Source organism: Moschus berezovskii, chromosome 20 (assembly GCF_049115385.1).
Source record: "Moschus berezovskii isolate FMDL1 chromosome 20, NW_MosBer_1.0, whole genome shotgun sequence".
Classification (NCBI taxonomy): Eukaryota; Metazoa; Chordata; class Mammalia; order Artiodactyla; family Moschidae; genus Moschus; species Moschus berezovskii.
The window spans coordinates 66663813-66679655 of record NC_142479.1 but is presented as its reverse complement, the minus strand read 5'-3'; the positions used below and the strand labels follow the sequence as shown (position 1 = coordinate 66679655).

General features: G+C 53.9%; 1 protein-coding gene and 1 long non-coding RNA gene across 3 annotated transcripts; one reads left to right on the top strand and one right to left on the bottom strand.

Annotated features, from left to right (window-relative positions):
- Positions 1–5763: 5763 nt before the first annotated feature.
- On the bottom strand, positions 5764–9383 carry LOC129544696 (uncharacterized). The gene is made up of 3 exons (XR_008683515.2): positions 9263–9383; positions 6892–6949; positions 5764–5871 (listed from the first exon to the last, which is right to left on the bottom strand). It is a non-coding gene; the product is annotated as an uncharacterized LOC129544696 (long non-coding RNA).
- Positions 7785–13962, top strand: UBALD2 (UBA like domain containing 2). Of its 2 annotated transcripts, none has more exons than XM_055408535.2 (3): positions 7785–8194; positions 8572–8634; positions 12866–13962. In XM_055408535.2, exons 1-3 carry the CDS (start codon positions 8075–8077, stop codon positions 13184–13186), a joined length of 504 nt encoding a protein of 167 aa, XP_055264510.1. In that variant the 5' UTR covers positions 7785–8074; the 3' UTR covers positions 13187–13962. The 2 variants fall into 2 exon arrangements, with proteins under 2 accessions (XP_055264510.1, XP_055264511.1); XM_055408536.2 differs by having other exon boundaries at positions 7788–8194; positions 12869–13962.
- The last annotated feature ends 1881 nt before the right edge of the window (positions 13963–15843 follow it).

Sequence of the window (15843 nt, the reverse complement as noted above, 5' to 3'; positions counted from 1 at the left end):
TCAGGTCTGGACAGAAATCCTGACTCCTTGCACAATCCTGTTTGATGATTGGGCTCTGTGCACAGCCTGGTTGGTAGGATGGCTCTGATCTGGCAGCTCTCCAAGGACAGGTCATAGGATTTCCTCTGGCTGCTCTCAAGGTCCAGGGCTTGATGGACATGGGCATTGCTGGTGACAAAGGCGCGTTCTAGTAGTTTCCCAATTCTGTTGTGTACAACCCAGAGTTCTCATTCTCAGTAGAAACTTCCTTCCTCTTTATGTGGAAAGCTGCCCTGTGTTTATTAACATCACCCTGCTTGGTCCACAGAGTGATCTATGTGGCGTGGGCTCTTGGGGTCAGGAAATAGCAAATGTCCATCATCTGCCCCAAGGTACCCTATGTTCCCAAAGGAGGAAGGTACCTGTTACCACAAAACTTCAGAAAACAACAACAACAAAACCAACCAAGGACTTTATTTTAAATAAACACTTCCCCTCCAGGACTTGCTTTCCCTTTTTTTTCTCCTTCCTCAATATACCCTGGCTTCCTGTGTTTCTGAAAATTTCTGCAATCTCAAGTAGCATCTCATTGGAAACTCCAGACCTCTCCGATATTTCTCTCCATTTTGCTGAGCCCTGGTGCATTTATATTCCCTCTATGACTCTGGGATTTACAGATAAGCAAGCGAAAATAAGTCCATCCTCACTGCCTGACAGCCTGGTACCTGTGGAAGGGCCTCACAGAGGTCATTTAGACACTGTTGATGTTCACCAGTCCCTCCTTCTCTACTTCTGGGTGTGTGGTGGATCAACTTTGCTGCTCCCTGGAAGTTAGGAGTCGCCATGTGATTCTTCCAGACAATGAACCATGAGCAGAGGTGTATTACTTCTGTGCTAAAGCGCTTACTTGCCAGTGCTCAACCCTCCAGCCCTCTCATTGCCAAGTTCTGGCTGGTGCACAGGGTCAGACAGGAAACGTTGTAAACTTTGTTGTTCATACGGCAACTACTATAGTTCAAAAGTACTCATAGATGAGTCATAAGCAAATAAGTGTAGCTGTGTTCCAATAAAACTTTATTTACAAAAACAGGAGGCAGCCTGAGGGCTATAGTTTACAAGACAGTGGAAGCTCCCATAGGCTGGATCGTTATAGCCCAGAGGTCAGTTTTTCTTGAAAGTCACCAAACCACAGTGAACAAGTAAGGATTGTAGTTACCCCAGCATAACTCAGCTTAACCTAATTTGAAGAGTCGTGGCAGCAACTTGAGGAGGGATGTCCCATTTTTCATGGATAAAGGAAGTGATACTTTAGCCCCACTTCTCCCCTGCTGCCCAGCACGGGTCCACTCCAACCCTTGCCTCGCCAAGCTTAACATTCCACCTTCCACTTCCCAGCAGAAGCTGGGGCTTCTGCTCCAATGGGTCTTGCTATGAACTTGCTTTCAAGGTGACTCTTCAAGTTCCTTTCTGGACTTCCCTGGTAGACCAGTAGTTAAGAAGCCACTGCTGGTGTGGGGGACATGGGGTCGATCCCTGGTCTGGGAAGATTTCACATGCCGAGGGGCAACTGGGCCTATGGGCTACAACTACTGAAACCCTCATGCCTAGAGCCCTGCAACTAGAGAGTAGCCCCCCTATTCACCGCAACTAGAGAAAGCCCTCGCACAGCAACAAAGACCCAGAACAGCCAAAAAAAACAAAACCAAGATTCTCTTCTTTCTCCTTTCTATCTACCCAAATCGTTCCCAACTTAGATTTCCCTCCTCCAAGGAACTTTCTTGGACTATCTCCTATGATTGCTAGTTTAGATCAGCATCTCTGTCTGAGGTCACAAAAAAGAGCTAGGGATTCGTATTGCTCAGGGGGCTCCGTTGAGCTCACCCAACAGAGTTAGGGGACAGAAGGCCTGGGCCTGGGGAAAGGTGAGTCATTTGTGCACTGGAATCAATCTCTTAGACTCATAATCACCTTTGTCTGGAAATACATACACATAGGATTAAATGACAAAAAATAAGCAAACAAGGGAATGCTTAATGCAAATCTGAGGATTATGTGTCTGGGGAGGAAAAGAATATGCATTTGAGGACAGTCATGGCTCTCAGACGTAGCAGTCTTGAGTTCTGTGCTGGCTACGTGGGTGATTGTTCATGATGCTTCAGACTGTGCATAGGTTGCACACACACTTAGTGCATGATATAGTTCTCAAAAAAAAAAGGTGTGCCAGGTTGGAAGCCTGTCTCAAACCTTAAAGTCAGTGGCGGTCATAGCAACCGGCTCCTCCTGTGTTTTGGAAGCATGGGTGGGGCTAGAGAGGCCCAGTGCCAGGCTCATCAATTTCTGTCCCATAGAAAGAGACTGGTGCTGGAATCCAAGAGGACAGTTGAGGACCCCAGAGAAGGAAGACCTTCCTAAGAAGGCCGTCTCCTGCCCTCTGGCCAAGGCCCCCCTCTGATGTTGTCTCTTCGAAAGGGTTGCCAGAGACCTAACTGCCATAAGACACACCTCGCAATGAGAGGAGGGGCTGGCTTATCACGGGGCCCGGCAGGTACAGGACACAGAGTACAGGCCACCCGCACTGCTTTTGGGAAACGCCATTAACTCTGCTGGGAGTGGTACGACCTTTGTCCCTTGTGGACATGTGACATCTAATGAAAACGTAATCTGGTATAAACTAGTATGAACTCATCCCTGAGGTCTGGCTTTGACCTTCCCACTGCTTCCAACAATACAGACCAGTTTTTGTATCACTGAAGGTGGATTCCAGCGGGTGGACAGAGCTAGAAAGGAGCCTGTGATATTGAAGAGCATAAGCTCTGGGAGCAAACACGTGGACCTGGGTTCAGACCTCAGCTCCACCCTGAGCTAACTGGTGACTTGGTCACTTATTACCTCTCTGACCCCGCTTTTCTTCTTTCTATTTGGGGATATGCACAGTCCCCACCTTGCCAGACTGTTGTATTAAAAAAGGTAATCCAAATAAAGAATAGCACAGAGCTGGGTTCAGAGAACATTCTCGACAGACATAAATCTCAATCATCACAGAGGAGGACTGGGATTTGCCTGGAGTAGATGGGCTACTGCACCAAGCCCCCATCTCCATTAAGGAAAGTTAGCCACTCAGCTGTGTCCAACTCTTTGCGAGTCCATGGACTCCTCTGTCCACGGGATTCTCCAGGCAAGGATACTGGAGTGGGTTGCCATTTCCTTCTGCAGGAGATCTTCCCAACCCAGGGATCAAACCTGGGTCTCCTGCATTGCAGGCAGATTCTTTGCCATCTGAGCCATTAGAGAAACCCTTTCTTTAAGGAAAAAGACTAAAAAAAAGTGGCCAAGTTTACCTTCAGTTCAGTTCAGTTCAGTCGCTCAGTCGTGTCCGACCGTTTGCGACCCCATGAATCACAGCACGCCAGGCCTCCCTGTCCATCACCAACTCCCAGAGTTCACTCAAACTCATGTCCATCAAGTCGGTGATGCCATCCAGCCATCTCATTCTCGGTCTTCCCCTTCTCCTGCCACCCCCAATCCCTCCTAGCATCAGATTCTTTTCCAGTGAGTCAACTCGTCGCATGAGGTGGCCAAAGTATTGGAGTTTCAGCTTTAGCATCAGTCCTTCCAGTGAACACCCAGGATTGATCTCCTTTAGAATGGACTGGTTGGATCTCCTTGCAGTCCAAGGGTCTCTCAAGAGTGTTCTCCAGCACCACAGTTCAAAATCATCAATTACCTTAACCATCATATAATAGAAATAGCCTTGCAATGCAGGGGACTCAGGTTCGATCCCTGGTCAGAGAAATAAGACCCCACATGCCACAGGGCTAATGAGTCCCTGTGTCGCAACTACTGAGCCCTAGAGCCCACAGGCTGCAGCTAGAGAGAAGCCCGAACACTGCAACTGAGACCCACTGCAACAGAAAAAAGAAGTTAAAAAAAAATAGGTTGTGTTAAACAAGCAAGAGTTAGCAATTGCATTAGAAGTCCGTAAAAGGAGAGGCATGCCTATCCTCCAGCCTAACCCAGCTGCCCCTCGAACTCTGTCTGGATTCGACCTCCTTACCTGACACTACATCCCCTCCAGGATTCTTCTCCTCTCAACATCTTTCTGCTTCTCCCGGCCACCTTGTCCTATCGTCTTGGTGTCTTGAAGCAACAGCAGGGAAACAAGAAATAAGACTTTGAGGCGGGAGGGAAGGAAGGAAAGAAGGAAAGATGGAGGGGATGGAAGAAAAGAAGAGATCTAATCCTAGTGCTACCATAAATCAAGCAGTGACTTTGAATAAGTTCTTCACCCTCTCTGAATCTCAAAGCCTATTGGAAGTTTCAAACCATAGAAGATGTTCAGAGGTGTACAAAATTTCAGCAAGGGGACTGCATATGGTGGGTCTTACACACCAAGAGTCTTCAAGTGCCCCCTCTCAGTTGCTGTTTTATTTTTTAGTTTTTTAGCTGTTCTACACAGCATGTGGGATCTCAGTTCTCTGACCAGGGAGTCAAACCCACACCCCACTGCATTGGAAATGTAGAGTTTTAACCACTGGACCGCCAAGGAAGTTCTTCTCTCAGTTTTGTTGGATCTGTTTGGGTCAGAGAAGAAGAAGTAGAGAGGAAGAAGAAAGAAATAGGAATGGAATGTACATCAGAGATGGACTGGGAATGTCAGTTCTCCACCCCTCCCCCCTGATTGCCCAAGAGAGCAGATGCCTCCTTTTCCTCATCTGGGGCTCATTCCTTTCCAAGCAACCCTTGTGCAAGTCCCAGTGCCCTTGATGGCTCTTTGTGAGCCCCACTGAGCTGACACTACAGCATTAAGGAAGGTAGTGTGGTATAATGGTTAACTGCACGGCTCTGGAACTACACCGGCCGATGCTTCACTGCAGCACTTACTACTGTGACCTTAGGTAAACTCCTCCCCTCTTCTGTGCCTTAATTGCCTCGCTTGTGAAATGGAATTCTGGACTGTCATGGATTGAAATGAGTTAGCAGACAGTAAACTCTTTGAAAGACTTCATTGGTGGCTCAGTGGTAAATAATCTGTCTGCCAAGGCAGGAGACTTGGGTTTGATCTCTGGGTCAGGAAGATCTCCTGGAAAAGGAAATGGCAACTCACTCCACTATTCTTGCCTGGGAAATCCCATGGAGCGAGGAATATGGTGGGCTAGTCCACTGGGTCACAAAGAGTCGGACACCGCTGAGCGACTAAACAACAATAAACCCTTCAAAAGATGCCTGGCTCACCAGAAATGCTTGATTAATTGCAACTGTTTGTGACGATCCAGCTATTGATTGTTGCCTGTCTCTCCACCAACTCAATGACTTGCATTCCCAACATCCTTGTTATCCGGACCCCCGTCCCACCTCCCACGCCCCCGAGGAAATACTGGCTAAGACTGTTTCTCTTAGTCGTTGTATCATGGCTGTTACTGTAGCCTAGACCATTGACGTAACAAAGATTTTGTTCCTTCCAAGACTACTACTGTGCTTTATTCGTTATTAATGGGCGTGTTTTTATTGCTCTGTTTTGCCTGCTGCACATTGTCCTCTCAGATGAAAATAATAATACCTTCGGTTAATAACACCTTGCACTTGGGGAGCTGCTTTCATCCCAACAGCTCAAAGCCCTCTACAAACATGACCTCATTCATTTTCCCCGTGCTCCCAGGAGGGGGACACTCCTGTTTCCCAGCCTGAGAAGGGGAAGCCCTACTCCTATTCATTGCCAAACAGATTCTCAGAAACCAAAGTATTGATTAAGCATTTCCACTACTCACAGTGACAAATCAGAGGCAGAATTCTGTTGCTTTCTCTGCCCAAGTTGACTTTATGTCCACAGCAGATAACCAGAATGGCTTGGGGGCCTGGTCTTCCATGCCTCTGCTGGGTATCTACAGCTGTGCCCTGCAAATGGTAAACATTAAATAAAGCTTCAGAACAGACTGCACTGATACCCAAGAAAAAATAGCTTTGGCAATTTTGGTGTTTTCAGGACCTTTGTCTTCCTGGAAATGGCAACCTACTCCAGTATTCTAGCCTGGAAAATCCCATGGACAGAAGAACCTAGAGGGCTACAGTCCATGGGGTCACAAAGAGACAGACACAACTTAGCTACTAAACAAAACAAAAGGGCTCCTGAAACTTCCCTGGTGGTCCAGTGGTTAAGACTCTGCGTTTCCACTGCAGGGGGCACAGGTTTGATCCCTGGTTGGGGAACTAAGGTCCCACATGCTGCAAGGCATAGTCAAAACAAACAAGCAGGCATAAGGGTTCCTGGGGCCTGAAATGCCTCTGCCCAGTCCTATCCTGCCACTCAGGGCCCTGGCGTGCTGGACACCTGTATGTACTCGTGAAAACCGGAGCCCCACAGTGGCAGTACTTCCTTGTTCTGAGGCTGCCTGTGGCCCGGGCTCCCTGGCAAATGGCAGCTGCTGGCTGCTCACTTTTGTTTTCACCTTGCAATTACTGGAAGGGAAGGGCTGCAAGCTGTACTTGACTCTTCAGCCACACTCCAGGTCTCAATCCATGCAAACCTGGAGGTAACTACGTACAATTACAGCAACAGAAATGGGTCTGGGCAGGCAAAAAACTGACTCCTGCTCCTTCAAAACAAACAAAGGAACTAACTAAGTGGGACAAACTCATTATAGTGCCTGAAGCTGTTTTTCATCAGTACATAAACATTGGGTGTAACTTTTTCCTTATTTATATTCTTTTTTTTTTTTTTAAATATGGTTAGGTTTTCTTAGATGGAGAGTTAAATCCACTTCAGGCAAAGTCAAAATAGAATCATGCTTCCTTTCTTTTAGCCTCCTGTTCTGAAGACTCTTAATTAATTATAATATACTCTTTGATATTTTAGATCCAGGACTTACAAAGATTTTCAGAAAAAAATTCTCACAGTGAATTCCTAGCAATGTTTACCTTTCTCAACTCTCTGGCCCATCTTCAGTCTGCTTAAACTCCTAGTTCTTTTCCCAACCTGAAAATTCCCAAGCACAAAACTTGAAGGTTAAATCTAATTCAGAAGATGAAAACTCAGTGTATATAAATAAACTTTGTTTTTAAATGTCTAGAGTTGAGAGCCAGTTCCTGTATAGAAACAAATTAATGTTTCAGTTAGGTCAATCAATTTATGGAAAAACAGTTTTTGGTTTTGTTTTTTTTTTCGTTTTCAATATTAGTGTCTGAGAAAGTCTCGTTTTCTCCTTGCTATTATATTTAACATTAGTTCACATCTTCAGAAAGCCAAGTTTTTGGCCTAAAAACGTAGGGAAAGGCTGTTGGGCTTTTGGGGTGGGTTGGACTGGAAGGAGGCTTGAAGAGATTACATTACACTTCAATAAATAGCCAAAAAAAAAAAAAATAGAGCTGCTTGAAAGTTTAAAAAAAATAAACAATTTTGAGACTTGAGCAGCTGCAAAGACTCTGTTTCCTATTTTGATCACTGTGTTTCTCGAGATGACCACATCTTTCAGAGGAAGTGAGTCAAAGCCACTCTGTCTTGCTTTTCCAGCTGAGCATGTTCAGTTTCAATGAAGTAATGAATGAACTTGGCCGCACCACCCCCCAAGACTACAACAGCAAATAGAGGAGCCTCAGCCAATCAGCTGGCACTCAAGGTTTTCAAGTTGAGTTCAAACAGACTCACGGGAGACCAATCAGATGGCGTGGCTCCGCCCCAAACGCCGGGTCGGGGCCAGTCAGAAACCCGGACGAGCCAAAACACAGCGTCTGGCCAATGCCCGGGAGCCCCACGGCGCCGACGTCCGCCAATGGGCGCGGCCAGGCAAAAAGAGAAACAGTGCGGGCCCGCAGGCCGCAGGATTCGAATCGAACGTCCGCACGGGAACCGGGCCCCGGCCGAGCGGAGCGGGCCAATCAGCGGCGGCGGCTCTCGGCCCCCGAACGTTGGGACACGCGGCCCCGCCCCGCGCTGTTGTTTGTGGTGTCGGCCGGCAGCGCGAGTCGGACAACAACACTCGCCAGGCGGGCGGCGCGGCGGCCGAGGGTCCGGAGGCCGCGGGCGGCGGCGGCGGCGAGCGCGAGCGGAGGGCAGCCGGCCTCCCGCGGCCGCCGAGCCCGGGAGTGCGCGCCGGCCGGAGCCATGTCGGTGAACATGGATGAGCTGCGGCACCAGGTCATGATCAACCAGTTCGTGCTGGCCGCGGGCTGCGCGGCCGACCAGGCGAAGCAGCTGCTGCAGGCGGCGCACTGGCAGTTTGAGGTGCGTGCGGGCCGAGAGCCCGCGCTCCCGGGCGGCCCCGCTCGCTGCCCGCCAGCCCTGGGGTCGGGGTGCTGGCCGCGGCGCCGGGCCGCGCGACGCGGAGGGGGAGCGGGCCGGGAAGCTCTACTTATATCGCCCGGTCTGGCGATCGGCGCCCGCGTGGGGCGCGGGACCCGCCGCCTGGGGCCCTCGCGCGGCCTGGGGGCCGGCCCCTCCAAGCGACGCGTGCCGGCGGGCCGAAGGGTCGGACCCGGAGGCCCGGGAGCGCTGCGCCACGGACGCCGCGGAGGGTCCCTGCCGGTGGGGCCGGGCAGGCCGGTGGGCTTCCTGCCTTCGACCGCCGTTAACCGCCACCCTGCCGTTGTGTTTGTCCGCAGACCGCCCTGAGCACGTTTTTCCAAGAAACCAACATTCCCAACGGCCACCACCACCACCAGATGGTAAGTGTGGCCGGGCGCGGCGGGCGGGAGGGCAGGCCTCGCCGCGGCCGCGGCGCACCCGGGGCAGCCGGGGGCGCAGGCAGCGGGGCGGCCGAGCGCGCGGGCCGGGGGCCGCTGTCAGGCGCCGGCGGTGACAGCCATGTTGCCGGGGAGCGCCGCGCAGCGTTGTAAACAAAGAGCCAAAATGTCTTCCAGGAAAGAGCGGCTCCCGGGGCCGGCCGGCTCGCCCAACTTTGTGGTCAGGCTTCCGGGGCCACTATGGCCCGACCTGAGGCCTTGTGCCCCGGTTATCTTCCTAGGCCAGGGGCCAGGAGGGTGGCCGGAGGAGTAGCCAGGAGGCAGGTATGGGGAGGGGGCTCGGAGGATAACTAGACATCGGGGGAGGGAGCGAAGGCGCCCCCACCAGGGGACTGGGACCTGGGGGTGTCTGTTTATGGAGGGCCACTTCGTGCTGTTGAGTGGCAACAACCCCCACCCCCACCCCCCCAGTCCAAACAGCCCAGCTCTACGGGAACAGGAAAGGGATAAACCCACTACGGCCTGGGAGCTGGGCTCTTCCCAGGTAGTTATGTCCACTCTTTCCTGTTCTTAGGAAAAGACCTAACCCTGAGCCGCCTGGAAGACTTACAGGTTTTTGACTAGATAAGCCAGGAATGCGTTTAATCTCTGTAGGTGAAGACATAAAGCACAGGAAACAGAAGTGGTTCAGGCCTGGATTTGCTTTCTTCTCTTTTCCAAGCTGGCCCCAGGCCTGGGCCTTTGCCCTCCTGGCCATAAGGTATCCTGCTCGCCAGTGGGCACAGGACATCCCTTAACTTTAGAGGTTGAATGCCTCCTCTTCCCCCTCTAGTTACCGGTTAGCCCTGCTGGGGGAGGAGGGCCCCACGATAGGGATCGTAAAACACACTCCAGATCTGTTGCGGCTTCTGAACAGTGTATTTTTTGCCATTTCTCACGCTCAGTGTCCTTGCCCACAGCTCCCTTCTCAGAGTGGCCGCTTTGCCTTGAGAAGCTGCCATGGGTTCCTCTTCTGTGTCTTGTTCTTGATGCCATGTATTCATCTAGTTACAAAGGACAAGTGGTGGTGGGGGGTCTGTTTTGACCCCTTTAACCAGCTTTTCTCTTGGAATGACCCGTGTTGTGTATAAATCAAAAAACAAAACTGCATTGGAGTATGATGAGAATTATGCCGGCCTCAGGACTGTGGCAGTTGAGGCCAGGCTCTTGGTAAAACCAAGAGGGGTTCATGTCCAGGGGGGCCTCCACCCACACCTTACTGAAGGGAAGCTCCCATGTGAGCCTGGGAATGTCCTGCCTCTGTGTCCTCTCAAAGGGGCCCTCGAGGTTTGTTCCATCAACTGGTCATTTCAAGAGGCCCAGGCTTCCGGCTCAGTGGCTCTGTGGTGCCTTCGGCAGAGAGGCTCGCCTGCGAGAGCCAGGACTGGTGATCCTTTTAGGTTCTCTTGCTCTTTCCCTGCAAATCCCCAGGGTTTGTAATCCTTTTGAAGCTTCCCTTGAGGGCTGTTGCCAGTTTTGTAACAGTATGATTGTTGTCTCCCACAAGTGTACCATGTATTGAGTACCTAACCAACACCTGGGAGAACACCATCCCTGCTCTCTTGGAGCTGGTCATTTTTTTAAGAGATAGTAAATCAAAGGAAAATGTTACATAAAAATACCAGAAGTGCCCCAGGCCATGAGTAACTGATAAATAGTTGTTCCCTAGATTACTGGACATAAACAGTTGGAGGCGTCCTCCCAGATAAGAGGGGGATGGGCTCTGGGTTAGATTTGGAAGAGCCAGGAAGAGGAAAAAAACATTGGATAGGAAACAGTGGGACGTTCAGAGGGCACAGTGGACGCTGGGTGTGCTTGAGAGCTGGGGCACGCTCTCCGTAGCTGTTAACAGCAGAGCTGGACTTTCACAGGACTGGGTCCAAACCCCTGGTTTTATAGAAGCAGAGAGAAGCTCCAGAGAGGTTAAGGAAATTGCTTGAGCTCACACAGGCAGGCGGGCACAGGCCTGCTCCAGATTGCTGGCTTGGTGAACTGGGGAAGTCGGTCACGATGTTGTGATGCAATTGGCTTCTGCCCCCACCCCCCATTCATTGTTTCCTGCTGCCGAGAAGTCAGCCCTGGAAGGGGGGTGGTGGTGGAGGAATAGTGAAGGGAGGAGGGAAGTGGTCTGGGTGGGGCCAGGCCTGCTGCCCTGGGTCCTGTGGCCTCCCGGGAGAGGACACAGGTTGGAGTCCCAGCTGCTGATGGGGGGGCCAGCCCAGTTAATCAGAGAGGCCTGTCCCCATTTGGGAGCTGGAGTTTTTAACTGCAGAGCTGTGTAAGCTCCATCTGCAAGGTGAAGAGTCCTCAAATCTTGCTGCCTGAGCCCTGTGCCTGGGGGAGGGGCCAGTGTTGCTAAAATTAGGAGAAATTCAAAGAAGGGCTCCCATGGCTTCCTGGGAAAGGGACAAGCGGCCATGGGGGTCACAGCAGGCTCTGTGCAGGCCGTGTTCTCTGCTGCCTCCTCTCTGGGCCCCCGCGAGGTGCTCCTGGATGGCACCTCTGTGCTCCCCACATGGCAGGGGCAGGGTGGGGGGGTCTGCTGTCCCTGGTGTTTGCAAGGAGGCTGCCAGTTACGGCATACCAGCCCAGCCCCTGCCCTTCCTGGCTGGAGTCCCTGCTCAGGGTTGTGACAGAAGACAGCAGAGGTTGGCATGTCTGCAGCTACCCCCGGGAAGAGGGCTGAGAGGGGCTGAGTGGGCTTGCTGAGACGCTGGCAGTGAGTCGCCGGGGACACCGGAAACCGAGATCCCTGGTTCTTTGTTCTCGGGGAGCACAGGTGTGAAGTTGCGCTAGATTCACTAATTGCAGATGAGTGGTGGCTCAGAGGTTAAAGCGTCTGCCTCCAATGTGGGAGACCTGGGTTCGATCCCTGGGTCGGGAAGATCCCCTGGAGAAGGAAATGGTAACCCACTCCAGTATTCTTGCCTGGAGAATCCCATGGACGGAGAAGCCTAGTAGGCTACAGTCCATGGGGTCGCAAAGAGTCGGACACGACTGAGCGACTTCACTTCTTCACTTCTTCAGGGGCTGGGCGTTCTTGCCTGGAGAATCCCAGGGACGGGGGAGCCTGGTGGGCTGCCGTCTATGGGGTCACACAGGGTCGGACATGACTGAAGTGGCTTAGCAGCAGCAGCAGCAGGGGCTGGGTAGAGGTTAAGAGCTTGGGCCTGCAGACCTGGGAGTCCCCCGGGTTCCGGCTTCTCAGCTTGCACCCTGCAGTGGTGTGCTTTGTTTTCTTTTAAGTATTTGGCTGCATCGGGTCTTAGTTGAGGCAGACGGGTTTAGTTGCCCCGTGGCTTGTGCAATCTTAGTTCCCCGACCAGGAATTGAACCTGCATCCCCCGTACTGGAAGGCGGATTCTTAACCACTGGCCCACTAGGGAAGTCCCTGCTGTGCTGTGTTTTTGGTCAAATGATTTGAGCTTTGGGGCTCGGTTTCCTCATCTCTAACACAGAATAATCAGAAAGACCTGGCACCCCTGTGAGAAGTGAGGTGATGAGGCAGAGGCCCTGAGGCCTGCCAACCAGCACTGCTGCCGGGCAGGCACAGCTGCTCCTGGGCTGGCCTTGGAGGGAGACCCCAGGTCTGACTGTTCCCTTGACTGACCACGCCGGGACATCTGAGGGCGGGATTTCACCCAGGCTGAAGCACTAAGCAGTGGTGTCCTGGGCATCCTCCCTTGTCCTGGCTTTAATCTGACACCCTAGCTCCTGGCTGGAATTAACCATTTGCTTCTGACACTTGGGGCGTCATTCCCAAGCATCAAGAAATACTCTCCAGGGACTTCCCTGGTGGTCCAGTAGCTAAGACTCTGTGTTCCCGATGCGGGGGGCTTAGGTTCGATCCCTGGTCAGGGAACTAGATCCCACCTGCTGCAACTAAGACCCAGCACAGCCAAATAAATAAATATTTTTTAAAAAAAGAAACACTCTGGTTTTGACAAAAATTGTAGGAATCTGTCCCCATGTTTTTGGTTTTTAGCGGCTCAGTGCAAGGGGTGCTTTTGTGCTGTTGAAACCTCTTTTGGACTGAACAATGGGAAATAGAAGAGGGTCAGGCCTGGGTGAGCCCCGTGGGAAGGCAGGCTCTGTCGGACCTCGGGTTGTGGCCTGGGGATCGGGGAGGGGGGCCCACATGGGCAGCCCTCGAGACCCCCGTGTTCTCTCCCAGCAGATGTGTACCCCCAGCAACACACCTGCCACGCCACCCAACTTCCCCGATGCGCTGGCCATGTTCTCCAAGCTTCGCGCCTCCGAGGGCCTGCAGAGCAGCACCAGCCCCATGACCGCCGTGGCCTGCTCACCCCCTGCAAACTTCAGCCCCTTCTGGGCCTCGTCCCCGCCCAGCCACCAGGCTGCCTGGATCCCGCCCTCCTCCCCCACGGCCCACAGCTTCCACCACCTCCACCACCCACAGCCCACGTGGCCCCCCGGAGCACAGCAGGGGAGCACGCAGCAGAAAGCCATGGCGGCGATGGACGGCCAGAGATGAGACTGGATGCCGCCGGGCGCTGGGCTGGAGCTGGGGGGCAGTCCAGGGGCGGGGGGGAAGCTGGGCGCGCGGGGGTTTCCTGAAGATCGCACTGGAAGATTTTATATAAGAGAATTTTTGTGGGTGGGGGGACAGTAAACTTCCTGAGCCACTTGGATCCTTCAGGAGTTTCTCTTCAGGCAAGTTTTTTTTTTTTTTCCTCTTTTTAATATATAACTATAATATATATATGAATATATAAAAATAACTAATGTATGTGAGAACGGGGCTGGCCGACGGGGTGTTGGGTCAGCGGGGAAACGCCAGAGAAGCCACCCAGTGGGCCAGCACCCCTTCCTCCAACCCCAGTCCCAGGGCAGGTGCTTGGGAGCCAGGTGGCGTGACTGCAGTCACGTGGTGTCTGCTCACTGCCTCCTTTCAAAGGTCACACCTTCTGGAATCAGAAGGACCACGGCCTTCCGATTCCCCGGGGCGGCTGTGGGAGGGACTCCCGGCGGTGCTGGGTGCCTGAAGGTGTGGGGGCTGCTCCCCACCCCTGGGCAGCAGCTCTCCGGTCTGCGTTGCCTCGCCTGGTGTCACCCCTGTCTCCGGCCAGGTGTGCAGGGCTCACGTAGGACTTGGGAGCTGGCCCCCAACCCCAGGGCCGCCCTGCCTCTCCCACTCTGTGCCTGGCCGCGGACAGCAGAGCGGAGGGCTTGCCTTTGGATGGAGTTCCCAAATCAGATCATCTCACCAGGGTGAAATTTTAATTTAAAACTTAAAAGAGACTTTTCTAACTTCCCTGGTTTGAGGTGCCTTTATTTGCCTTGGTACGCAGAGCGCGCTCCTTGGGCAGAGGGGTGGGGGGCCCTTGGCTGCCGTGGGGCGGGGGCGGGTATTCCGACAAGGGGGTTGGTAGGTCGGATCGGGTTGGGGTGTGGAGGAGGAACACGGTGACCCTCTCCTCTCGGCCCTTGGCCACCACCTCGCAGCCCGCCACAGGCCGAGCCTTCGCCCTGGAGCCCCTGTCTTTGCAGTTGGTGGTGGGGGGAGCTGCCTGCCTACCTCAGGGGGCCCAATGGTGGCTCTACAATTCAACCTGCCCCCCCAGGGCATCTTTCTGCCTTCTCTGTTCTTCCTGCCCCAAGCTTCTTCGGGGCATCCTGTCCCCATGTGCGCGTTGTGTGGCCCCATCCCAGAGGTCAGCCACGGCTCTCAGGGAGCCAGAGGCTTGGGTGGGTCCCCAAGGGGCCTGGCTTCCTCCCCTTCCCGCCTTCTGCTTGGCTTCCTGGCGCTAGGATGAAGTGGTGATAGCAGTTCCTGGCCTGGTGGGGCCCTTCAGATTCTCCCACACAGGTGGCCAGGTGGGTGCAGAGACCATCCACCCAAATGCAGGATTTGGGTGGCAGGGCCCAGGCTTGGGGTTCCTCCTCGAACCCCTTCCCCCCGCCGCGCCAGACCCCAGACCCCTCCAGCACAGGTGAGTGGGCACGTTCCCTCCCTCTCGGCAGCCTGGGCCTTGCTGTCAGTCAGGCCTTCAGGGTTTGGACGTTCAGACTCAAAGTACAGGAACACCTGCGAAGGGCCCCACCTGGCCGGCTGGCCCACCCAACTTCTGGGCCTCGTGTCTTCACAGGGTTGCCGCGGGGCAGCCCCTCCGTGGGCGTGGAGCAGGACTGGGGACGCAGCTGCCCTTGGCAGCCCGCTCTGCATGTGACCATGTGCTCAAGGCTGGGTTTGTCCTTTCAGTTTTGTTTCCTGGTCAGAGATCCGTGGGACGCCTCCCACCCGCACCCCTCACTCTGCCCACCTGTGCTTTCCCAGGCTAGAAGGGGAAGCCCCTTGTGGGCACGTGGGCAGGCAATGCTGGGTGAGGACCAGCAGGTGGCCCAGGTGCGGGGAGGCGGAGTGGGGGGCCGCCTCATCCTTTCAGGGGCATGGGGGCAGTGGGGCCTGGCTGCTCCTCCCTCCTCCCTGCCAAGCTGGTGAGTTCGGATTCTAGGCCAGGACACTGAGCAGAGGAGGGCCTGGGCCTCGCCTGCCTCCCGCTTGCAGAGCAAAGGGTGCTGGTGCCTGCTGGGACTCTGGGGTTCTATGATGAATCAGATCTCAGCAAATGGGGAGGGGGGGTGCCCCTTCCCGTAGGGAGTGCCTGCTCCACCCATGACACCCCAGTGAACCCCACCCTATCGAGGGAGAAACTCTTCTGGGCTATTTCCTGCCACACCCTCCTGTGGCTCTATGTCACCCCTCCCATCACACCCCTAAAGCAGGCCTCTCACTGGCAGAGGAACCTGGGGGTGGGGGAGGGAACCCTACCTTTGAGGAGGGGGCTGATGAGAATAGATCTGAAGGCAGAAAACTGCTTCCATGACTATCCGGGTGGGAGGCGATTCTTCCCTTGTCCCTGGGGCTTTGGGGACAAGGGCTTGTCCCTTACGGTTGACTCGGGTGGACAGCAGTGAGCCCCCTCATCTGTTAAGGGTGACATGGAGCAGGACAAGGGCCAGGCCGCAAGGCCGTCAGACACAGTTCTCTATCTTCCTGGGGAGGGAAGGGGAGCAGGGACACGGCCTGGCCCCAGCAGCCCCTCTTGCATCTGCGGCAGCCTCCCAGGGTGACCCCATGGACCACAGCCCGCCAGGCTCCTCTGTCCATGGGATTCTCCAGGCAAGAAG